Genomic DNA, 26,334 nt, shown 5'->3' with positions numbered 1-26,334 from the left:
ACGTCACAGGGGATTTATCATTAGTACTTGTTTCTCTGGATAATGCTATATGAAGCACCATAACTTCAAACGAGTTATAATTGAAGCCCGTTCTCTGAGAGACATTGAGAATACTGCTATAAATAGTAGAAACACCTCCTCCTTTACCTTTTAGACGCGGTTCATGTTTATAACAGTAATCTTGGGGGGTGGACTCGTTTAAAATAATGTAATCATCTGGTTTTAGCCAGGTTTCTGTCAAACAGAGCACATCTAGGTTATGATCAGTGATCATATCATTTACAAAAAGTGCTTTCGTAGAAAGGGACCTGATATTCAATAAGCCAAGCTTTATCAATTGTTTCTCTGTATTATATATATTTTTTATTTGTTGAACATCAATTAAATTGTTGGTCTTGATTTGATTTAGGCGTTTTTTGTATTTTCTAGCTCGGGGAACAGACACAGTCTCTATAGAGTGATATCTAGGTGAAAGGGTCTCTATGTGCTGAGAATTAACTGATTTCTGTGACGTGAGGCGGCTAGCAGACGGTCGGTTTAGCCAGTCTGTCTGCTTCCTGACCTGGGCCCCAGTGAGTCAAGTGCAAACTCTAAGACTATGTGCCATATTTCTAGATAGAAGAGATGCTCCACATCCGGAGGGATGAAGACCATCTCTTTTCAACAGGTCAGGTCTGCCCCAAAAGCTTGTCCAATTGTCTATGAAACCTATGTTATTTCGCGGGCACCACTTTGACATCCAGCCATGGAGTGACCACAGTCTACTGTGAATCTCGTCACCACGGTAAGCCGGGAGGGGACCAGAGCATATTACAGTGTCTGACATCGTACTTGCAAGATCACACACCTCTTTAACATTATTTTTAGTGATCTCCGACTGGCGAAGTCGAACATCATTAGCGCCGACGTGAATAACAATCTTACTGAATTTACGTTTAGCATTAGCCAGCACTTTTAAATTTGCCAAGATGTCAGGCGCTCTGGCTCCCGGTAAACATTGGACTATGTTGGCTGGTGTCTCTATTTTCACGTTCCGTACAATAGAATCGCCAATTACTAGAGCACTTTCATCAGGTTTCTCAGTGGGTGCTTCACTGAGTGGGGAGAACCTGTTTGATGTTCTGATCGGAACGGAAGAGCGGTGTTTTGACCCGCGACTATGCCGCCTCACAGTCACCCAATTGCCCTGCTGCATGGGCGTTGTTACAGGAACCGAACAATGTACAGGGCTTTCTGAGCTAGTCACATCCAAAACCGTATCTAAGGCCCTCACATTCTTACTATCCTCCATTAAAGTTTGGATGCGTGACTCTAGTTCTGAAATCTTCTCTGTCAGCCTGACTATATTCCTGCATTTATCACATGTATAAGGCTCACTGCTGACAGAGATAGATAAGCTATACATGTGGCAAGCAGTGCAGACTACAATTGTAGGAGAAGAAGCCATTACTCACCGTGATTGTAGAATGATTTCAACTTACCAATGTTGTTAGAGTTCCTGAAGAACAGATCAGGGGGAGAAAAAACGGAACGGAACCGGCTAAAAGAGTACTAACGATATTAAACACGAGAAAAAATAAATAAAAACGTGAATGGAACGCAGATGGCAAGTTAACCGGCCAGCGCAATGCTAAAAATAGTAAACAAGAGTTAAAAGCGTGAATGGAGTGCGAGCGGCAAATTAACCGGCTATGGAATGCTAGCGTGCTGCACTCGTGATTATAGAGTAAGGCGAACAATCAAATTAGTCAGATTAGTTTGATGGATAAGACCAGAAATTAAATTAAGCTATATCTATCAATTTAAAACGGCAGAATTAACAATAAGATAGAGAATCCAGTAGAAAATCCAGTAGAAAAACGAAGCTGCAGAGAGCTAACGTTACAAACAAACAGACCACTCTGCAGCGAGGCAAACAGGAAGCAGGGAAACAGCGAAACAGCGACACCCACAGGACAGGAGCACAGAAACAGAAACAATTAATCGAGATTATGATTTTAGGCCAAATTGCCCAGCCCTAGTATGATCCATGTACCTTGTCTGGCTATTGGCTGTTATTTGGGACCTGTGTGTGTGTGTGTTTTATATCTTTCAGGGTAGGTCTTCAGCGAGTACCCTCCCCCTCTGGTCTCTCACTATGGTTATGGCTGTGCTCATCTTCCTTGGATCTGCCTCCGCCTGCCTAGGACCCGTATGGAACCTTCTGGACACCAGGTCCACATTACAGCTTGGTAACTAGGGATGCAACGATACCGTTTTTTCAAAACCGATCCGATACCAAAAATTTGGAGTATCGACCGATACCAGGCCGATATCAGTGGGGGTATTTTACCTTCAAAACTAAAGAATGTAGACAATTCACTTTGTCATTAAGATTTATTTGTTTTAGGCAAAGAAAGAAATACCAAATCTGCTTGCACATTGTTGGATAAAAAAAAGGGGGGGGGGGATACATGCATGAGTGCAATCAAATTCATAAATTCATTTTAAGATTAATGTTTTAAAAATAACATTTTGAAAACAAAAATCAGTAACAGAAAACAGATCTGCCAGCAGATGGAGGCAAGACACTGGTTTAATAACTGAATCATTTCATTCATTTGATTTGTTCAAAGGATGGTTCATTCAGGAATAAAGCAAGTGACTCTCTGTTTGAATGGGAAATTGAATCATTTCACTAGATTCGTTTAAAAACGCACGTTCATTCATAAATGAAACACCGCTTTGAGTGGAGATGCGCAGCGGCTCAGTTGTGACTTGTTTCAGACTACTTTTGATGACGAAATAGAGCAAAATCAGGCAATTGTGTTTAAGTCAGACAATGTAAATCACTTAATAATAACTTCTTATTTATTTAACTGCTGTATTAAACAATATTTCATTTACAAAGTATTTACAAAGAAATTATTAAAAGCTGTCACTCGGTTCGCAAAGTCCTTGTGTTCTTTTGCGTGATGCTTCTGAAGACGCTTGATTAAATTTGTGGTGTTGTAATTCGAAACACTACTTCCACTTCTTGAAACTTTGGCTTTTCAAATTTTACAATTTGCATTGCTACTAGCTGCTGTATCAAGAGTAAAATATTTCCAAATCAGGGACTTGTTTACCGCGCTGAACTCGCCTGTCACACTCGCGTAAGCAGCGCAACGTATTTTAAATGTATTTTATTTTTAAGACAATGTTTTAAAATAATTGTGTTCTTGCATGAATTATTATAGTTTTTACAGTAGACTATGATTTTTTGCTATTTATTAAATCAAACTCTGGTAACGGTATCGACTTTGCGGAAGGGTACTTAGAGCTCCACCCTCTGCCGGGTCAGGTTTTACTACTTGTCTCTCAAGGTTAACCTTTTCACACGTGAGTTTAAAATATTCTATCTAACCCCAAAGAGTGAGTTTTTTTAGGCGACCGTTATTTTAGAATGTTTCGCATTACTGTTTCCATGGCGACGCGTCATGTGACACACCGCAGCCACAATAGCAATGTAAGACACATGGATCGCTTTTATTTCGTTTTCCCTTTTTTATCATTAATATTTACAAGCATGCTCGCTATATTATGAAATATCTGATATTCCGATTTCGAAATATGTGCAAGTAAATTTATTTAAAAGTCCAAACACTTTTATTATGACCGCATTAGTTATTATATACCGGGTGATGGGTGCCGCCATGTTTGTTCGCGCTGAATCCGAGCTGTGGGATTTAACACACGCAAATGCATCCTCTCCTCCCGAAAGACATTAAAGTAAGTCTCTGGTGAGCTGGGAGAAGAGGAGAGTGAACTTTAGAGTTACCTACATAATCTGTATATGATATCAATAAAATATGTTGTCAGAATATATTTGTAGGATCATTATTGCCGCTTCCATAGACATCAGTGTGTATTTTACAAACTATAAATGCATGGTTTTGCTAGTACTTATGTGTATTTAAATATCTGAAACCTAAAATAAGCATTATATGGTTAATACACTTAATAGTTGTGATAATATGACAAGCACTCAGCACGTCCGATCTGGCTCAGAGCCAGCCAAAGCGCCAAAACAGATTTGAATTCAGCAGCTGATCACGTGATGCGGCGAACGTTCGAATCACACCGGTGTGATCATACGCATAAGGGACCAGCCAAGACAAATCACACCGGTGTGATCGTACGTTCTAAAGGGTTAAGAGCCTGTCCTTATTGCATCTAAGGTTGATTTTCACTCCTCAGGCCTTGTGCACGGGGTAGGTCTCTCCCCTTTCTGTGGAAAGGGTCCTTGTAGAGTGCCCCCTCGTTAGGACGGGTGTTCCTCCCTGGGTTTCAGGTTAGGAGCCTATTGCCTGTCATATTTGACAAGCTTGAAGTTTCAGGAACATCTTTCTCAAATCCATGCTATGGTAAGTGCTCACCAAGCTCTGGGAAATTTCTAAAATCCCCACAGGTGGTAAGTGCGCACCAAGTTCTGAGCACTAGTCTAAAATCCACACAGGTGGTAAGTGCTCACCAAGCTCTGGGCACTTTCTAAAATCCACACAGGTGGTAAGTGCGCACCAAGTTCTGAGCACTAGTCTAAAATCCTTTATGGTTATGGTTACGCGCAAGACGTTGTTTCCATTCTCTGAGTTGGTTAAAGCCCCGGTCTCCTTGGGTCCTGAAACATAAAGTGTCAAATTCAGCTGACCTTTTTTCACGATCCGCTCGCTGCCTGCCCCATAAATTGGCTGTAAAAAAAGGTGTCTCTGTGGTCAACCGAGGGTCAGAGATATGCCAAAAAAACAATCGGTGCTACCAACCATTCCACGGAAAAACAAACGGTGTTCCAACCAATCACCGTCAGGGGGTTAGTTTTGTGGACTGTCGCTCTGCCTCCCTCACATCCCCGCACCAGTCCGAAAGTCCACAACACCAACCCCCTGACGGTGTTTTTGTGTGGAATTGTTGGTAGCAATGACATGAGGCTCTCTTCTGATTGGCCTGTTGTTTTCTGAGTGACGCACATCCAAGCCAACCACAAGTAACTATGGTCATGTATGCTGTAGCCTAGCCCAGAGCATAGCCTGCTGTGGCTTGGTGATACTCAACAGGATATTTCAGAATGATCCTTAATTTTTTTTTTCTTTTTCAAACACTGAATGCAGTAAGCTACGTAACTGTTGCTTTAGTAAAGCCCCTTTCACAATGCGCGCTGATTCCGGAAAATTACGGGAACAAGCGCTGTGTGAACAAAAGCCAGAACCAAATGCTTTAAAGGCAGTGTTGTAGTGATGATGCACTTTACCCTGCGACTCTTCACGACGGAAACAATACATGCAAAGTTGAATGAAGCAGCGATCAGGCCGCTCCTCACTATCAGCGCTGAAAATCAGGTTATTTTCAGTTTAGAGAAATGTACGCGTCACATTACATCTCACATCCAAACGTCACGTCTTTATGGGTTGTTATTAAGCATGCACAGATTCCGGAAAACAACTGTGAGTGAACCAAATTAAACAATTATAGAACAAAACGTGGGACACATTATCCGTGTATTTTCCGGAATCGCTGTGTGAAAGAGGCTGAAGTTGACGTGCCACTGGTCTCTTATATTAACGTTGTTCGGAAGCCTGTGTAATGATGTAGCTTGACATCTATCGACTGAACAGGGTTTTCTCCACTTGTTTTTCGTGTTGTTGTTGCTTAGCAATGGCATGGACGCGAAGTTGTCGAGGTTTGGCAAAAGGAGGGTGGGACGGTGTATGGTGCTCAGGGTGGTGACTGAAGGCGGTGACTGATTAGATCAGACGTCATATTTTTACGGAAGTTACAGGGGCTCATGAAAAGGAACGTCTACTTTATTCAGGCTGTGTGCAGTTTGCAGTGGACTGACTGTTTTGAAACTTATATGGTAGTTACATAACCCCTAGACCTCAGTTATCATGAAAAAAGTAGAGATGTTCCGATACCCTTTTTTCCTTCCCGATACCGATTCCGATACCTGGGCTCGGGGTATCGGTCGATACCGAGTACTAATCCGATACCTGGGTGTGTAATTGTATATACAGCTGTAGATAATACTAATAAATTATTTTATTGTGTGCTTCAGACTTATTCCTTAATAAAACAAATATACAGTGATATATACAGTGAACCAGAGTATTTTTATTATATGACATACATTGAACTTTTATTATATGACATATACAGTGAACTAGAGTATTTTTATTATATGACATACATTTGACAGTAATATTTTTTCATATAGTTAGTATTACTAATCTGGTTTTCTGACGTACATCAGCCCTGTTTATAACAGAGAATTTTGGCCAGAATTTGAAAGATTCTCACTAGATCTGGCAGGAACCTTATTCATTGTACGGCATTTTCAAACTCATTGCTCCTCGCAGCAGTAACAGTGTTGCAAAATCAACGTTGGCTCCCGAATAAAGCTGTTCGGGGTTTGTGCAAGTTTGTTTGCATTGCAGTCCAAGCTGATAAACGGTCAGTGCTGAGCAGCTCAAACGTGTCGTGTTAGTTTCACTTTCGTTTCGCATGCCATTTTATGTTTCTCATCTGAGACAGAAATGGCAGAGCTTATGAGTTGAACAACGCGGTGGTCGCGCCAGTGTGACCGCTCACGAAAATTAGTAACACTGGCAGAAAAATTAGTCACAGTCTGGAGCCCTTTAATATTACCGCAAGTGTCCCGCGGGCTTCAGTACAGGAGTAAACAAACCACGCGCCTGTACAATTCATTAACACAGAACCACGCATTAATTCATATTTAAACAGTCGGTTTTTGGCTTAATATTAGTCTATATCACGATTTGATTTAAGTGTAATGAACTACCTTTGATTAATGCATCAAACTTTGACAAATTCCGTGACGTTCCGCGTTAAACTGTAAGTTCCATTTTGACTGGATTCCGCGATTCCGTCCGTGTTTTCCGCATCGCAGAAATCATAAAGCCCTACATATGAGACATGCCGCCGTTTTAGCGGACAAACTGCTAGCACATTTGTATTTCTTCTTCGCTGCTCTAAACAGTGGTTGCTTGTGGCAACACTGTTTGCATTCTGAGCCGCGAAGAAGAACTGGCTTCTGATTTGCTAGCGGGAATAACTTATATCTTAAGAAAATGGTATAAGATCGGTACGTGGGTTCAAGTACTCGCCGATTCCGATGCTAGATTTTTTTGTGGTATCGGCGGCATTTCCGATACTAGTATCGGAATCGGAACAACCCTAGAAAAAACTTTTTGATAATATGGGACCTTTAAAAGTAAAAAAAAATATAACTTTTACCACTAGATGGCTGCAGAGCACTACTATTAACTAATTGCTATTTGACCAAAAATAAGATATCTTTTCACAAGTTTTTTTTCAGTGAGTTCATATCTACATATACTGAAATCACAATTATAACAATAAAAAATATTTTTTGTCAAAGTTAAGCATTTCTTGTACTGAAACAAAACCAGTTCTATTACATATTGAGTAACAGTACACTATGGAAGCCCGTTTTCGCCAGGTCAGAAAAAAAGTCGAAATTATGACTTACTTAAGTAAATATGAATTAACGAAGTCATAATTTCTACTTAGTAAATCATAATTTTGACTATCTCGTAATTAAGACTTAAGGAAGTAAAAATTTCTACTTAGTAAATCATAATTTTGACTTTTTATCTCGTAATTATGAACTAACGAAGTCATAATTTTTACTTAGTAAATCATAATTTTGACATTTTATCCCGTAAATATGAATGAACGAAGTCATAATTTTTTACTTAGTATATCATAATTTTGACTATCTCGTAAATATGAATTAACGAAGTCATAATTTCTACTTAGTAAATCATAATTTTGACTTTTTATCTCGTAAATATGAATTAACAAAGTCATAATTTCTACGTAGTAAATCATAATTTTGACTTTTTATCTAGTAATTATGATTTAACGTAGTCATAATTTCTACTAAGTAAATCATAATTTTGTATTTTTATTTCATAAATATGAATTAACTAAGTCATAATTTTTTTAGTGAATCATAATTTTGGCTTTTTATCTCGTAATTATGACTTACCGAAGTCATAATTTCTACTTAGTAAATTATAATTTTGACTTTTTATCTCGTAATTATGATTTAACAAAGTCATAATTTTTACTTAGTTAATCATAATTTTGACTTTTTATCTCGTAAATATGAATTAACAAAGTTATAATTTTTTAATTAGTAAATCATAATTTTGACTAAGTAAAAAATTATGACTTTGTTAATTCATATTTACCAGATAAAAAGTCAAAATTATGATTAACTAAGTAAAAATTATGACTACGTTTAGTCATAATTACGAGATAAAAAGTCAAGATTATGATTTATTAATTAGAAATTATGACTTCGTTAATGCATAATTACGAGATAAAAAGTAAAAATTATGACTTTGTTAATTCATATTTACGAGATAGTCAAAATTATGATTTACAAAGTCATAATTTTGACTTTTTATCTCGTAATTATGAATTAACGAAGTCATAATTTCTACTTAGTAAATCATAATCTTGACTTTTTATCTCGTAATTATGACTTAAAGTCATAATTTCTACTTAGTTAATCATAATTTTGACATTTTATCTTTTTTAAGCATGGATTTTTTTTTTTTCTGACCTGGTGTAAACGGGTTTCCATACTGTTAAGCTTTGTACTTGCATTAAAAAAAAACTCTGATTGTTTCTGATTATTTAATTATTTTCAACAACTATTTATTTATTTATTTTTTTACCAATTTCAGCTAGCCTACCATAGCACGCTTCTGTGGTACTGGGAATTGTAAAATTTTGCTGGTCTATAAAATGTAGATGATTTTATATATAGAACATATATTTGATAAATATCACTATCTTTAAATAAATCACTCAAATAATGTTTTGGACATATGGGCCACATATAATCCTGTTAAATGATAGCAATTATGATTTTTGCCATAATCAAGCAGCTCTAGCAAGAACTCTAGTCTACCACATGCAGTTCTCAAAAGTCTTGTGAACAAATGTTGTGTTTTGTGACATTATTTTAGTGACTTAAAATGTTACTTTATTACCAACCACACATAAACGCTATTTTCTCAAAAAGAAGTGTAAAGCTTTGTAGGCCAAATGTACCACAAACAGTCATTAGGAAGACTAAAGACCAACCTCTGTGTTCCTCGTGTTTTATTCCCCAAGTTTCTGGTTCCTCATCCTGGATTATGTTGGTTTCTGGTTCCTCGTGTTTTATTCCCCAGGTTTCTGGTTCCTCTTTTATTCCGCAGGTTTCTGGTTCCTCTTGTTTAATTCCCCAGGTTTCTGGTTCCTCATCCTGGATTATGTTGGTTTCTGGTTCCTCTTTTATTCCGCAGGTTTCTGGTTCCTCATCCTGGATTATGTTGGTTTCTGGTTCCTCTTTTATTCCCCAAATTTCTGGTTCCTCATCCTGGATTATGTTGGTTTCTGGTTCCTCGTGTTTTATTCCCCAGGTTTCTGGTTCCTCTTTTATTCCGCAGGTTTCTGGTTCCTCTTGTTTAATTCCCCAGGTTTCTGGTTCCTCATCCAGGATTATGCTGGTTTCTGGTTCCTCTTTTATTCCGCAGGTTTCTGGTTCCTCTTGTTTAATTCCCCAGGTTTCTGGTTCCTCATCCTGGATTATGTTGGTTTCTGGTTCCACTTGTTTTATTTCCCAGGTTTCTGGTTCCTCATCCTGTATTCTGTTGGTTTCTGGTTCCTCTTGTTTTATTATCCAGGTTTCTGGTTCATCATCCTTTATTCTGTTGGTTTCTGGTTCCTCTTTTATTTCTGAGTTTTCTGATTCCTCTTGTTTTATTATCCAGGTTTCTGGTTCCTCTTGTTTTATTTTCCAGGTTTCTGGTTCACTCGTGTCCTCCTCTTTAACAAACACCATCTTCACAGCAGCAGACCTCAGTTCAGCTAATATTTCTCCAGATGTGTCCTTTTGCTTCAAAACTTTAAGTGAGGCTATTACAGGTATTTACTGAGCTGATTCAAAAACTGTATTTTTCTGTTTACAGAAACTAAATTTCTAACAGTTTGTAAGAAAACAGCATCACGACTAAACATTAGAGAGCACGGTGAAACTAATCTTCTTCCTCAGAGGTTTAAGGTGTTTGCCAAACAAACATATGTGTTTAGCGCCACCCGCTGGACTGTAGTGAAGCGGCGAGAGGAGGGAAATAAGACGGGAGATATTTACTTTACTTTACCTGGTTTGTTTTCCCGTAAATTAATGAAAAAAATAAATAAATAAATAAATAAAAAACAGCTGATCTGCAGAAATAAATTTATTGTTAGAAACAAGTTATGGACTTGCATGATATTTGATTAGCATCAACAGTCTTCGTAATCGTAAATGAGGATTAGAGAAGAAAAACAAGTAAATTATTAAACATTTAAATGTAAATCACACAATTTGTGGAAATTAAGCAGTATTAGGGAAAGTAATGCATTACAATATTGAGTTACTCCCTAAAAAAGAAACTAATTACATCACTTATTTACTTATGGAAATTAATGTGTTATGTTTCCTTTGCATTACGTTTTAAATCTGGGCAGGGCTTGCTTGATTGTTTTTAATATAAAAAGTTTTATTTTGGGCAAATGTAAAAGCCATTTTACACCAAAAGCCCCAGGCTTAGAGAAAAGTAAAGTCACGTCTGTACGGTAGAAGAAAAATTTCAACTCTTCAGCAAGAAAAAAGGAAAACGATTATCTTGAATACTTTTTGCTTATTAGTATGGATGATTTGGATCATCGAAGGTCGGCAGCAAAGACATTGGTTAATAAAATGGGATTAAATACATAAATTATATTTGTATTATTGAACATATTTAATTATTGCAGGTTTTGCGTTGAATTTCAAAGTTTTTATTCATTTTGATGAACACTGTCGGTTTCTGTTTTTTTTTTTTTGTGAGTGAGATGAATTAATGCATGTTTACATTTATTCTAGAACTAAATAACATCTTACAATTTCTCTCAACATGGGGACAGGAGAGCTTTTAATCAATAAATATGGAGAAAGTAACTGGCATTACTTATTTGATAAAGTAACTCAGATATTTTCTCATCATTTAAAAAATAATGCGGTACGTTACTAATTAACTGGAAAAAGTACTATTACCACATAACTTGCTTTACATGTAATGCATCACCCCCAACACTGGAAATTAAGATCAATGAAAACAAATGGTAATAAGACAGTCTTATTAAATAAAAGGGTAGAAAATGTCTCTACATTCTTGTTTTATGTATCTTAATGATTATAGGTAGCCAATTTATTATAAAACTGTGCAATTCAAATGCAATTAAAAGCATATACATAAAGTCTACTGTGTTGCACAGTCACAATATGACTAAAACTTAGATTTTTTTAACCCTCAGATTACATATTTTAAAATAGTTTAATCTCTGCCAAATTTTGTCCCATTTTAATAATGTAACCATACAGCAATGCTTTCAGATAATGTATAAGTCTAAAAAAAATGACCCTTATGACTGGTTTTGTGGTCCAGGGTCACATATATGCATATTTAAGGTGTAAATAGTATGCAAACAACCATTACAGATCACTTTTTTCCTATTGATCTGCATATTTCAGGTCCACACCATCCCTTCAAATCTGATCAAAATTTTATTCAGGAAAACTCAATTCAACTGAGGTGTTTTCATGAATGCTTTCCAGTCCAACTGAGCCACCAGATTGATTATAAACAGTATTTTGGTGCATATAAAAGTAGACATGCTACAAAGCATGCTAAACTGATTTAGGCTTCCACTGTGAAATGGCCACAACTCCCTCGTCACAGAAGAGTAGCCTATTTTCCACCTATACAAATGCAAAAAAAAAAAAGATAGTTTAAAATGAGCATATTTACAACTATGATATTTCTGTTTCTATAGTGCTTTAATTACGCCCTTTGATGAGAATCACTTGATTGAGGTTTTTGTGGTGCACAGAACAATCATATTCTGCTTTTTCTTCCTCCTTGATCTCCACACTCTTCCTCATCTGGTAGGATCCATCAGGATTTGGCCGAACTCCTGTGGATTCAGTCTCCTCATCTGGCAGATGTTTTTGATTTTTCATAATGGTCAACTGCACATCTTTGGGGAAGAAGCCAGTGGCCATACAGGTGAGTTTCAGCTTGGACTTGTCACCACTGGACTTCCTTGTAATCAGATGAACATCTGGAAGAGCTGAAATCACAAGAATCCCTTTACCAGTCAGTTCAACCAGCGGCAGATCACCAAGCATATGCATTTACTCACAGCCATTTCTGAGCTCCTCATCTGCATATTCTCTATATTTCTTGAGCCAGTCCACACACTCTTTCTCCAGATAGCCTTGGGTGTATTGGGTTAGGATTGGCACATTATCCCATTTCCTCTTAGTTGGAAGAGCTGCATCAACTGTGGCGACCCACTGAGACTCTTTAATATCAAAATACATAAAGTCTTCTCCATCATAGCCGTACTCACTAATGCCTTTGGAAAACTTCACTTCATCTCCCTCCTGCTCAACTTCACAACCATGTCTCCAGTGAAAAACATGAAATAGAGAAGTTTGTGAGATGACAACAGAAATAAATTATAAATAATTTAATGATTATATAAAACCCAATAGTTTACGTTACTTATAGTTAATTATCTTTACTTAGTTGCTAAACGTAATAGGTTTTATTAAGTTACAGCTACTTTTAAGGCAAGTACACTGTAAAATTTTTTCACCAGTTTCAACTTAAAAACTTAAGTTTAGCAGCTGGCTTAAAATATTAAGTTAAATCAGCTTAAGTCCTTTCAACTCACAAGTTAAATCAACTAATTTTGATTGTAATACGTTAAAATGACTTGTAGTTTTAAGCTGATTTAACTTAGCATCACATAAACTGACTTCATGAACTGGTTGATTTAAAAAAATAAATAAATAAACTTACCATTAGAGTGATTATTGTTCCCTTTGGTTGGGGACTTGGAACTTTGTTTATTTTGTTATAACCTTCTTTGTATTGATGCAGAAATGCATCATGAATTATTTGATTTCAAGGGGAAAAAAGTAGCAATCTATCTTTAAACCATTAGATATACTTATATATCTTATTAGTTGTATTGTTCATGTTTACTAATTCTTATTTACTAATTTAATGTTTAAAAACACCTTAAAAAACGTTTAATTGAGTTAATAAAGTCCTTTAATTTTTGGTGTAATGTGCTTGAGTCAAACGCAGACTTTAACAATTAGCACGTAAATGATTTGTACAACAATCATTTTATTTGCTATTTTTGTTGTGATACAGACAAAAGACATTGGTAAATAAAAACAATAACAGTAAAACAAAGCAATTGCATAATTTATTCATGCCGCAATGCATGTATACTAACTGCAAATTGATATAACAAAACATTTTAAGTTAAATGAACTGAACTTTGTAATTAATATGACTTGACATTTAAAGGTAAATAAACTGATTTTTGAAGTTTGCATTACCTTTTTTTTAGTGCAACCAGTTTCTTCATGTTTTTTTAAGTTCAACTTCTGGGTTTGGCTTTTAAAAATGTTCCTCACCTGATTCATTATGTCCCATGCGTTTCATCAGAATATCGATGTTCACTTTAAACCACTGTTCTTTGCTCTTTCTCGACTGGGTGCCTTTTTCCCAGTAATCTTCATGCATCTCCTTTATCCAGTCCTGTTTGGGAATCTTCCTCCGATCTTTGCTGTTGTAATAGTCGATCTGTCTGTCATCTAGCAGACCCATAGCAGTGAATTCATAAATGCCAGGCAGATCGACAGGTTTGGACAAACTCGTGTAAATGTAATACAGCGAGTGTTTCTCTGAAATAAAGATAAGAAAATGTACAAAACAACTATTCAACGAATTGGCACGCTTCTGTAGAATAAAGCCGTTAAAAGAAGCATCTTGGGTGAAGTATATAAAAACATTTCAGCCAATTTGTGACAATCACAAAATCTCAAATGTGAAAGGGATCAGACGAGATCATGACATGATTTCAGTCTCACCCTTTAACCCAGTTTACGCAATTCCACCCAAAATGGATTGATTTGAAAAGAGTAAAAACTGGATGCTAGACAATTTAGTCAAAAGTTCAAGTCTGAACTCAATCACAAGATTTTACTGCATAAAGCGAATTTACTTTTCTCAGTTTATTCTGTCAGAATTGAATCCTGCTAGTGCTTTCAGAATCAGTCACGTATATTTAATAATATTGGTGCTGACAAAACTCGTATATATTTAACTATATGGGTATATAAACCATACATTTGCATTTAATATACTATAGCATTTATTTTAAAATTCATACGAAGCCTTTTTGTATCAAGCTTAAAGGTGTTTTTTCCCACTTTGGTTCTCTCATAAACGCAGTGCAAGTTTTACCTGTTAAGCATTTACCTGCTTGAAGTGAAGGCAAAGACCCATAAAGAAGAAAAACACAAAGCGGAGCAAAGATTTTATCGCGACACTCCTGACTGAAAGACTTTGTGTGCGCGAGTTTTACTGATTTTATGTCGTTCAATAATAAAATGGCCACAATAGAAAACTAATCACAGAAAATAGCGGAAGATTAACCAATAAGAAACTACGCCAATGACGGCAGAAGATGTGCAGCAAGACAAATTAAATACATTTTTATGTTGTTCAGTGACTAAGTAAAACATTAATCGGTGACATATTTACAATTAACGATTCTTTCACGAATTTCTAAGATGGCATTAGATGATGCTTTATGTAATGTGATATTTATAATTATAAGATATTCATTATCTAATTATTTAAAGATTATCAGACATCTAATGAGAAGATTTCTTTTGATAATGTTTTGAAGCAGTGCATTAAATAGGCCTACTCATAATTTGTTATATAGGAGTCGGCACTACAACTTAAAACAAATATATATAACTCAATAAATATAAAAATAAAACTAATAAAGCTCAATCAGAGTTAGTGTCTGTTTAAACTGCCGCTTAGTCTCCGTAGACAAAAATAAATAAATAAAATAACGTATTATATAACCTATAGAAGGTTATTAGCCTAATGTAATACTATATATATATATATATACATATTAAATGAAATAAAATTAAAACCATACCAAAACCAATGAACACGATTTCATTTTTATTTCAGGACTAGGCTACAGATCCTTTTTTAGAAAAACTGCATCCTGGTCTTTCATCGAATTTTTGGTAGGTTTGTACTTTTGTAGACTAAACGTCATGACAGATTTTCCACATCAACATATTTATCTCAGTCTAAATTGTTTATAAAAAATAGCAATTATCTAAAGCAGGGACGTATTATGACTTCAAAAGACCCTTGGGCCAGTTACCTGAAAATAGTAAGGAGTTTGACTATTTTAACTGAGTTTTCTGAGTCAGTGTCGATTCTGAAACGGCATTTGGACGCACCTTTAGAGGGAAATGCGTTTTTATGGATTAATGGATTTTTGTGCAAAAAATCCTGTTCAAATTTGGCGTCCAGCAATAATTTTTTTTTATTTATTTAAGTTTTACATCTAACTCAATTCCTTTCACTTTCAAACGAGCGGAAATCTGCTTCAACTGCTTGAATGCAATTTAAGCACCAACAAAATACAACTTTAATCTCACCTAGCCTATGCATTAATTATATAACTTTTATTAACAAAAAATAAATAAAAATAGCTTACACCATGCTATATGCCTAATATAAAATAACAAATAGGCTAGCTTAGGCTACATAAAGTTTAAATAGCCTATATACAAAACTGAAAATAGGTAAACACTGGGAAACAAAACAAATAAAAACGTAGAAACTTTATTAACACAACGAATAAGAAAGAATTACACCGTTTAAAAGAAGTTCAGCAAATTCGGTAGAACCAAATCGCCTGAATAGGACTCGAATGTAAAAAAAATAAATAAAATCCAAACTCACCATAGATAAACGGCAAAAGTCAACAGGCTTTTGTTAATAATTATATTCGTTTCTAAGCTTAAGTATCCACCATCTTGGAAGCAGCCGCGTTCAGTTTTAATCGTTTAGTGTCTGTAGTGCCATTGCTAATTCTACCACTAAAGACTACGACTTGACATTTATATTTGATATGACTTTGACAAACTCTCTAAAACGTCTAAAAAACTACAAAGAGCTGAATTAAAATTATGCATAAAATATTTGTACATTTGCTCGAGCATCTTCATAGTTGATTTTCCTGCTGCAGGCATGTCCAATTTGCAAGAGATAGCTAATAATCAAAATACAGACAAAGTAAACACAAAGCATACTTGCAAATATAATTTACATCTGCCTGACCTGACATTAGACCTAGGTATTGACATATTGAAATTAATAAACTTTTAGGTAATCATTTAAGTATAATTACAACGTTGCACGATTTCTTAACAATAATAATTTGCGATTATTCAACATCTGGACTGGTCTGTTATACTGTACAGCATCGATCCCAACTGGACACATGAGGAACGACAGCGGCATAAAACGGTCTGTAGCCTTCCCTTTTCGTTCAGAACATAGTGAGCGATCCAGAAATTATACAGATCAGCGAGAGAGACTCAGAGCTCAAAAGAACCAGCTTCAGCAGCGGGACAGTCGTGATGAGGAGGCCGCGCTGAACGCGAACGCATTGCATGATTACCATAATGTACTATTTACATGTACTTTAGGATAATACCACGGTAAAGCACCATAATGCAATGGTAAAAGAAATAAATAATAAAAATACAATAGTTTATATTATATCATGGTTGTTAATGGTTGTGAATACAATAGACAACAAATGTAATAGACTCATAAATGATACGAATTGTTGTTTGTATGTTGTAATAATTGCATTTTTAATTTGAATGAATTATAAACCAAAATAGTCATTGTTTACATCTGTTTTAGCATTAAATCATCAGAAAGAGCTGAAATCTGCAAAGACTGAGTTTATTAAAGAGGACAAAGAGAAGATGAGAGATCCAGAGCCCTGCAGAATAAAACACACTGAAGATAATGAAGAACAAACAGGTTAGGGTTTATTCATTCATTAATAATGCTAATGCTTATAAAGCTTCAGGCAGTTTTATTTTGGTTTGTTGTAACAGGAAAAATCTAGAAGAATCAGCAATTAATGAAGCATGGTATCTGTGTAGTTGATCAAATATATTCAGTTGTTCTCCCTATAAAAAATGGGATTTGAGCCTAATGTTAAAAAAATAATAATTCTGAAGATTGATTTTCAGAAACATTTAATATGTGAAACTGCATAAAAATGATCAACATTTTGTAACATAATTGTCTACTTATCACTTTATTTCAGAGTGGATTGAAGAAAGTGAGGAAAATGAAGGATCGAGTGAATATGCCCAGAATATTGCCCAGGTTATGTCTAGATATGTAATTTTTCCCATATATGTGATATAATTTTGTTTGTGTAGAGCAGATAAATGAGTGAAACGCTTATCACATCTACCACAGTGATACGGTTTCTCTCCAGTGTGGATCCTCTCATGTGTTTTCAGATGTGCTGAACAACTGAATCTCTTGTCACAGTGTGAACACTCATACGCTTTTTTCTAGTATGAATCTTCTCATGTGTTTTCAGATATCCTATTAGACTGAATCTCTTGTCGCAGTGTGAACACTCATACATTTTTTCTCCAGTGTGGATCCTCTCATGTGTTTTCAGATTTGATGACTGACTGAATCTCTTGTCACAGTGTGAACACTTGTGAGGTTTTTCTCCAGTGTGGATCTTCTGGTGTTTTTTCATGTCCCCCGACTTAATGAATCTCTTGTCACAGTGTGAACACTTGTAGGGTTTTTCTCCACTGTGGTTCCTCTCATGTGTTTTCAGATGTGCTGAACAACTGAATCTCTTGTCACAGTATGAACACTTGTAAGGTTTTTCTCCAGTGTGGATCCTCTCATGTGTTTTCAGGTCTCCTGACTGACTGAATCTCTTGTCGCAGTGTGAACACCCATACGGTTTTTCTCCAGTGTGAATCCTCTCATGTGTTTTCAGATTTGATGACTGACTGAATCTCTTGTCACAGTGTGAACACTTGTGAGGTTTTTCTCCAGTATGGATCTTCTGGTGTTTTTTCAGGTCCCCTGACTTAATGAATCCCTTGTCACAGTGTGAACACTTGTACGGTTTTTCTCCAGTGTGAATCCTCTCATGTGTTTTCAGATTCGATGATAGACTGAATCTCTTGTCACAGTGTGAACACTTGTACGGTTTTTCTCCGGTGTGGATCATCTCATGTGTTTTCAGATGTGCTGACAGACTGAATCTCTTTTTGCAGTATGAACACTGTTTTTCTCCAGCAGTGTGGACGTTCACGTGTTTCCTAAGGTATGATGATTGTGAGAAACTCTTCCCACATTGATCACAAGTGAACGCCTTCTTGGCACTTCTTTTCTTTATTTTTTTATTTTTGGTTTGAGAGCAACTCATAGGTTTTTCTCCTGTTTGGACATAATTACTCTTGTCAGCTTCATTTGATTCTTCATTCTCCTCTTTTTCTTTCATCAACTCTGAAATGAAAGAAAAATGATTAATTTTCAGTGACTTGTAAAAAGCTGAGAAATGTGAACATAAACGTGAAACAATTCTCACAATTTTTTAAGATGTGACACCAGAAGCAGATTTGGTAGTGCTGGGGATCATAAAAATAGTTTAATCATAAAATGACTACAGTTATTAATAATATTACGTGTTTATTTTTTGGTAATACACCAGTGTTTATCAACCTTTTTTGGGCCAGCCCCCCATTATTCAGGTCCTTCACGACCCCCCATCAAATAAAACGTAGTCTAATTGTCTTCACTGAATATTAAAGTTGATTATTATTATTTTGTGTTTATAATAAGGACAGTTATTATATTTACAGTAATTCAAATGTATGGGGGTCATTATGATTTTTAATAAACTACTTTAATTCAAGGATCCATTGAATTAATTAAAAAAGGACAATCAAGTACTTTTATCTTTTATCTGAATTCATTAAACTATTTTAAAAAAAATAAAAAAAAAAATTGCTTTAGAACGTATCCACAGCAACGTTTTACAGACAAGATTTTTAGTTTGTTCTTCTATTTCTGAACGTTATTTTGCCGTTGGATGTAAATAAGCTATATTTGTGAGCTTTGAACAAACCATTTAAAAATTTGGCATTAAAACCAACTGCAGCCAATCTGCAAACAAAAAGCTTTTCCCACACAACTGGGCTATTTTGAAAATGCTGGAAAAATTGCAGAGCCGCAATTGAAAATGCCGGATCTGAAGATGATCTAAATACTGTGATTGTTTTTTGCATGACTGTTTAGAGAAGTTAACTGGTTGAAACACTTCCCACATTCAGTGCATTGATACGGTTTCTCTCCAGTGTAAATCCTCTCATGTGTTTTCAGAGTTGATGACTGACTGAACCTCTTGTCGCAATGTGAACATTAATAAGGTTTTTCTCCAGTGTGGATCCTCTCATGCTGTTTTAAACAGTTTGCTGAAGTAAACGTCCTTTTCTCACTCAAAGCACAGGTACTTTCTTATTTTCTGATGTTTGTTCAAAATTGAAAAACATGGAAAACTCTTATCCCTCAAATTAAAGGAACACAGCTTCTCCTTTGTATGAACTTTCTTCAGGACTGAAGCCCACATAAATGTTTTTTCACATTGATCACACGAGTACAGTTTCACTCCAGTGTGGATCCTCTCATGATCCTGAGGAATGATCCAGATTCTGAGGAATCTGACCAGGCCAGAGCCCCTTACTCCGTTTGAGTCAGAAGCATTAATCCTCTGAGGGTTGGTTTTGGCTAAACCTTTCGGAAGCACCCCTTATTCAGCCCGAGGGCAGGGGAGATTGCTTCTGTGCAGCTATAAGGGTTAAAGGATAGGGTTGGCATGCTCCCCTTTCTGTGGAAGGGTTCTTAGAGCTCCACCCTCTGCTGGGTTAGGTTTTCCTCCTCGTCTCTCAAAGTTAGGAGCCTGTCCTTATTGCATCTAAGGTTGATTCTCACTCCTCAGGCCTTGTGTACGGGGTAAGTCTCTCTCCTTTCTGCGAAAAGGGTCCTCATAGAGTGCCCCCTCGTTAGGACGGAAAAGGGCACAGAACTTTGTGTGCACTTACCACCTGCGTGGATTTTAGAAAGTGCCCAGAGCTTGGTGAGTACTTACCATAGCATGTATTTTGTGAAAGGTGTTCCTAGAGCTCCAAGCTTGTCAATTATGACAGGCAATAGAAGGGGTCAACCCTCTTTAGGTGAGGGGTGCGATGCTACACCACAGTCAGGACAGACAGTCCGCAAACTGCTAGTCGACTGATGTAGTCATGGAGCCAGAACTGACCAGCCAATAAATAGTGGATAATGGTAGAGGACAGACTCCTAACCCTGAGCTGCAGGGAGGAAAATCCGTCCTCAAAGGGGGCAGCTCTAGAGGAAACCTTAATGCAAAGGGGAGCGTGCTATGCCCAGTCCACACCTTTGCCTGAAAGGGGGGTTCTGTACTCAATCCATGAAGTCAGGAACGGACAGGCTCCTAACCTGAAACCCAGGGAGGAACACCTAAAATCCTTTATGGTATGGGTTACATGCAAGACTTTGTTTCCATTCTCTGAGTTGGTTAAAGCCCCAGTCTCCTTGGGTCCAACTTCACCCGGGTATCGTCTATAATACCCCTGACCATCTGCTACCTAGGTTTGTTGAGGCATTCCTAGGTACCTTTAGAGAATGGTTCCTTAGGAGTCCACAGGAAACTTTTTCCTTAGTTCTGTGAATCAGTTCCTGAGGGAATGGATCCAGCAGAGATAGGCAGTGGCTCTTATGTGACAGGCTGGTCTGGATATCCCATATACTCAGCCATATTCCCCTAAAAGAATCTCCTTGATTCCAAGACTGAGCTCTACCCCGGGTCTTTGGATCCCTTTCAGGTAAGTGGAGTAGCAGCTCGGGCCTTGGCCGAGGGGGATAATGTCACTGACAGTCGTCACTACGTCCCAGGGGCAATTTCCTAGAATTCTAAGGAATAGCATGCACTCCCCTCAGCATGGCAGCATGGGTATATCCGTTCCCCTAGCGCCCCCTAGAGAATGCGGTTTGAGATCCCTAGAGCGGTAAAGGCTCAGGTTACGTATGTAGCCCTGGCTCCCTTAGATGGGAAAGAGACACCGCATCCTCTGGTCTCTTTGTCATGCTTCTGGCGTAAGCTTCAGATGAAGAAGCGAATGTTGTGTTCTACTGATGCCCCTTTATACTGAGGTTTCGCCAGTAGTGACGCACTGGCGGTGACGAGTCGCACCAGGAGTGACGTCATTAGCTGTCGCCGGCCAATTTCATTGTAGTTTTTATAAGTACTCTCAAGACACAAGTCACGCTGACAGCGTTCCCCTAGCGCCCCTCAAGGACGTGGTGTCTCGTTCCCATCTAAGGGAACCAGAGAACAGACGTAACCTGAGACGTTTCTCTCCAGTGTGGCTCTTCATGTGATCTTTAAGGCTTAACGATTATGTAAATATTTTTCCACACTCATCACAAGCCAACAGTTACTCCCCAGAGTGAATTCTCATGTGAACATAAAGATTATATTTGATTGTCAAACTCTTTCCACACTGAGTGCAGGTGCAGATTTCTTGGCTCTTCTTTTCTTTAAATCTTTCTGTTTGGTTTGAGAGCAATTCAAAGGTTTTTCTCCAGTTTTGAAATGATTTTCTCCTCAGCTTTACTCAATTCTTCATTTTCCTCACTTTAATCAATTAAATCTAAAATAAAAGCAAAAACAGTTTGTCAGCAATTTTGAAAAAAAAAAAAAAAAAAAAAAACTAATGTGAAAGTACTCTAACATACATTTTGTTGAAAATAAGTGTCCCTTACTATTTGCTGCTCCATCTATATTATTCAACAGATCTAAAGATGGTTTCAGTTACAACAAACTAAATCTAAAACTAAAATTTATAACTGTCATTAGTACTACCATCTGGAGTCAAAGACAGCACTGGTGTTGAAAGGACCGACTCACTGGCCCGGAAGCGAAGTCCAGCGGATCGTGTGAAGGTGTTCTGCGTGTATGTCTTTTCTTGCGCTTCTGTAAAAAAAACACTTCATTTATTAAAACTTTGATTTCTGATTTAATTCTGACTCCTTCCTCGTTTTAATCTGACTCCAATTTTAGGTATTTATTAAATTCAAATTACAATAGTAAATTTAAATGCTGATCATAAAGTTAGTTGTGTCATAATTTAAATACCTGATTGTTTTGGACATGCTATACTTTCAATTATTCGTTCATTGGGAACCTAATGTCGTCTGAGTCTGGCGTCGGCCGGAGCGCCAATCTCGTAACACAAAATCGCCAGCCTGATAATTAATCAGAAGTTGCTGGGGACTAATATCTTCTTGTCAGCTGCCTACTGCTTGCTTTTACAAAAAGTATAGGTTATTTAGTCTTTCCCATACGCAACTTGTTAACTCCAGTGATAAGCAGAAATCAGGAGGTCTTCAGAGAACGTGCCTACTGCTCCTGTTCATTCCTAGCCTCCAGTTTGTCTTATCCTGGCCGTATATTTATGCGCACAAAAGCGTCCTCACAATTTACTGGTCATAATGATTTCAGCAGTCTAAAATGAATTAAGAAACAATGTTTATTTTGCCAGGCATAGTAAAATATCAATTAAAACAATTCAATCCACATATCAATTCAAAAGAATATATCAACATTTAGTTACACAACTGATCAGCAGGAAACATAAAACAAAATAAGAAAATGTTTCAGAGAGTCATCATACCTGGCAAATATAGAGACACACGGCAGTCGTGTGGGAAGATCTGCTTACAAATGCTTCCTTGAATGTTTCGCCAGTTCTCTTTAAATACCCAAATCATAACAAAACAGTCATAAATTTAGTATACAAATGGCTCTACAGGCCCTTTGCTGGGACGGTAGATGATATGATAGCCACATGCTCCCTGGGGTAGAAAATTACCATCTGGCAGAGACCTTTTTTGGGGGCAGGCCCCTCATCAGTGGAACAGAGTTTTCCTCAGATTTTGAAATCTTTATTATTGGTCTATTCCACTGATGTGGGACTAAGATCACATTTCCAACCACAATGAGACCATGGAAATGATACTAAACATGAATAGGTTATGATTGTGAATTCTGAAGTTATATAAATTGCATTGTGCAAATATCTCCCAACACTTCTAAGTCACCTTTTAGTGATCTGGACTGTAAGCCTAGAGGGGAAGGAGGGGGCCTAAGGATGGGTGAGGGGACAGATAAGCAAATGGTCTTTCTTCCAGATCTTTCTCCCAGATTAGGAAGTGGATTGTTTTATTGCACTGCCTGTGCTGCGAGAAGTTCCTGAGTTTTGACTTCACGAGGAGATCAAAGCATCCTTACAGTGTGGTCTGTCATTTTTTTTCTTGATGACCACAAAAAGAATTCACTTTACACAGATAAGAATAAAATATTATTTGAAACAGCAAATGGTCTACTTATATTTGTGTATAGTCATAATAACAACAAACCAATGTGCTTTTGTAAAATAAAGAAACAGTTTAGTTTCAGCTTGTGGTTGCTGTGAAATTTACAGTAACTTAATGGCAGCTGCATTTACAGTACAATAATATTTATTACTCTATTTACAGTACTGGTACCGTATTTAAATTTCATTTTAAGTACTGTAGTTTATTTTCATTTAGTAAAAACATTTATTACCTGTAATTTTTTTTTTTTACAAATCTTGACCTCTAGAATGAACATTCAGATAAAAGGCCATGTGTGTGAAATCACACATTACACGGGCGGTGTGCACGGCTTCTAGAGTGAACTGTTCGCGTGTCGCCCCATTTCTCACGAAAAATGTTAAAGCTGTTTTGGCTGAACAACAGGTACGCCGGTACAAACATCTCTATAATCCATCAATGCGTGACCATAGAAATAGTCAGGTGGCAAATAACTCATCGTGACCACTAGTATTGCAAAGGATTAAAACTTTTGCAAAAAAGTTTGTGAAACTGTACATTTTAACACTGTTGTGTTGGTTTTACTGTTGAAGACTGCTGCAATAAAAATATTTCTCATAATTGCTTGTTAGTGTTTCACATTACTTATTTTCATAGGTGTAATTCGTGGTGGGATGAGTGGGACACTTTTTGCAAAGCTCCCTATCAGCCAATCACTGTATGCATGGTTAGTGAGCATGCTGACATCATCCATAGTTTGACTTAAGTATGTCATAATTTTGACTTTTTTAAGCATAGTATTATCATGTTAAATAATAGCGATTACAATATTGACCAAAATAATGGTGATTATGATTTTTGCCATAATCGAGCAGCCCTAGCAAGAACTCTAGTCTACCACATCCAGTTCTGGAGTCTTGTGAACAAATGCTGTGTATGTGTTTTATGACCTTAGTGACTTTATTTTTTTTTCTTATTTTTTTTTTTTACCAACCAGCATAAAGGTTTTCTCAAAAAGAAGTTTAAAGCTTTGTAAGCCTAATGTACCACAAACAGTCATTAGGAAGACTAAGACCAACCTCCATCTTCCTCGTGTTTTATTCTGCAGGTTTCTGGTTCCTCTTTTATTCTGTTGGTTTCTGGTTCCTCTTGTTTTATTCTCCAGGTTTCTGGTTCCTCATCCTGTATTCCGTTGGTTTCTGGTCCCTCTTTTATTCCGCGGGTTTCTGGTTCCTCTTGTTTTATTCTCCAGGTTTCTGGTTCCTCATCCTGTATTCTGTTGGTTTCTGGTCCCTCTTTTATTCCGCGGGTTTCTGGTTCCTCTTGTTTTATTCTCCAGGTTTCTGGTTCCTCTTGTTTTATTTCCCAGGTTTCTGGTTCACTCTTGTACTCCTCTTTAACAAACACCATCTTCACAGCAGCTGATCTCAGTCCAGCTAATATTCCTCCAGATATGTCCGTTTGCTTCAAAACTTAGTCAGTGAGGCTATTATGGTATTTGCTTTGCTGATTCAAAAACTGTATTTTTCTATTAACAGAAACTACATTTCTAACAGTTTGTATTAAAACAGCATCACGAAAAACAACAGCCAGCGGTGAAATAATCTTCTCCCTCTGAGGTTTAAGATGTTTGACAAACAAACGTATGTGTTCATCGCCACCCGCTGGACTGGAGTGTGAAGCGACGAGAGGAGGAAAACAATACGGAAAATATTTACTTATGTTTACTGTATCTATAAGGTGCGCTGATTTGTTTTCCGTTAAGGAAAGAAAAAACAGCTGATCTGCAGAAATACATTTATTGTTAAAAACAAATTATGGACTTGCATGATATTTGGTTAGCATCAACAGTCTTCCTAAGTGAGGATTAGAGGAGAAAAACGAGTAATTTATTAAAGATTTAATACATTTTCACATTTTTCAATGTATTCTAAATGTACAACATGGGTTTTAGGAACAGGTCAAACGCAGATAGAACCTTCTAATTCTAAAAAGTAGTTTTCCGCTTGGAATTATAAGGTTCTATCTTGCAAAACATTAATTAAAGCAACAGTTTTCAAGAAGTAAATACTTTTAATTTTTAGTTTACTTATAACTTGTTTTAAAACATAAATTAGTGTTGTAACAATGTGTCAACATGTATGAGAAAGGTGAATTTACTGCTTTTCACATGTATTTCATATTTTAGGATTTACTTTTTTTTCTTGTTTTATGTTAGGCATAAAATATACTTAATAGTTTTGTCCAGAGCAGCTGTTAATTTTAGGTAGGATTTTAGGTAGGATTATAGTAGATAATTACACATTATTGCAGGAACAGTTAAATCACCTACTCCTAATTCATCTGACTGGGACTTTATTCCATAAAAAGTGGGACAGGGAAGATCAGTATGGCCGGGACAACATACTGATGTTTTTTTGTTGTTGTTGTAATTAAGACTTTAAAGCTTAAAATTGTCATTGTAAAGCTTAATATTGTCATATGTAAGATATTTTAAGACTTTAAACTGCATACATGTTTTGCCAATAACCATATTGTTTTTTTTTTTTTTTTTTTTTTTTTGCAACCCAGACATGAATCTGACATGGATGGACTGGACATATAACTACTGCAATAAGAAACAAAACTCTCTTGATATTTTAAGAACAGTTACAAAAGAATTAAAAAGGCATAGGCTACATAAAACTTAATGGTTCGATTTGAGCAGATTATTTTACCATAACTGCAATCGTCAGATAATATTATTTGTTTTATGTCTGCGGTAATTAGGCTACAAGTTAAAAACAATTGCATCATGATTATATTTTAAGCAGTGCTGCTTTGAGGAATAAAGGTGAATTGCACTTGATTC

General features: G+C 36.6%; 1 protein-coding gene across 1 annotated transcript in view; it reads right to left on the bottom strand.

The window, feature by feature from the left end:
• Window positions 1–26,334, bottom strand: part of LOC141342407 (uncharacterized) — a 226,404-nt gene that overhangs the window by 131,927 nt on the left and 68,143 nt on the right. Inside the window, 2 exon segments of the mRNA XM_073846887.1 lie at window positions 17,595–18,304; window positions 19,357–19,522. Of these exon segments, the coding sequence (XP_073702988.1) occupies window positions 17,595–18,304; window positions 19,357–19,522 (876 nt within the window).

This window comes from Garra rufa, chromosome 1, assembly GCF_049309525.1.
Source record: "Garra rufa chromosome 1, GarRuf1.0, whole genome shotgun sequence".
Taxonomy (NCBI): domain Eukaryota; kingdom Metazoa; phylum Chordata; class Actinopteri; order Cypriniformes; family Cyprinidae; genus Garra; species Garra rufa.
Note: the sequence above shows the minus strand (reverse complement) of the source record. Positions and strands in the feature narration are given on the sequence as shown.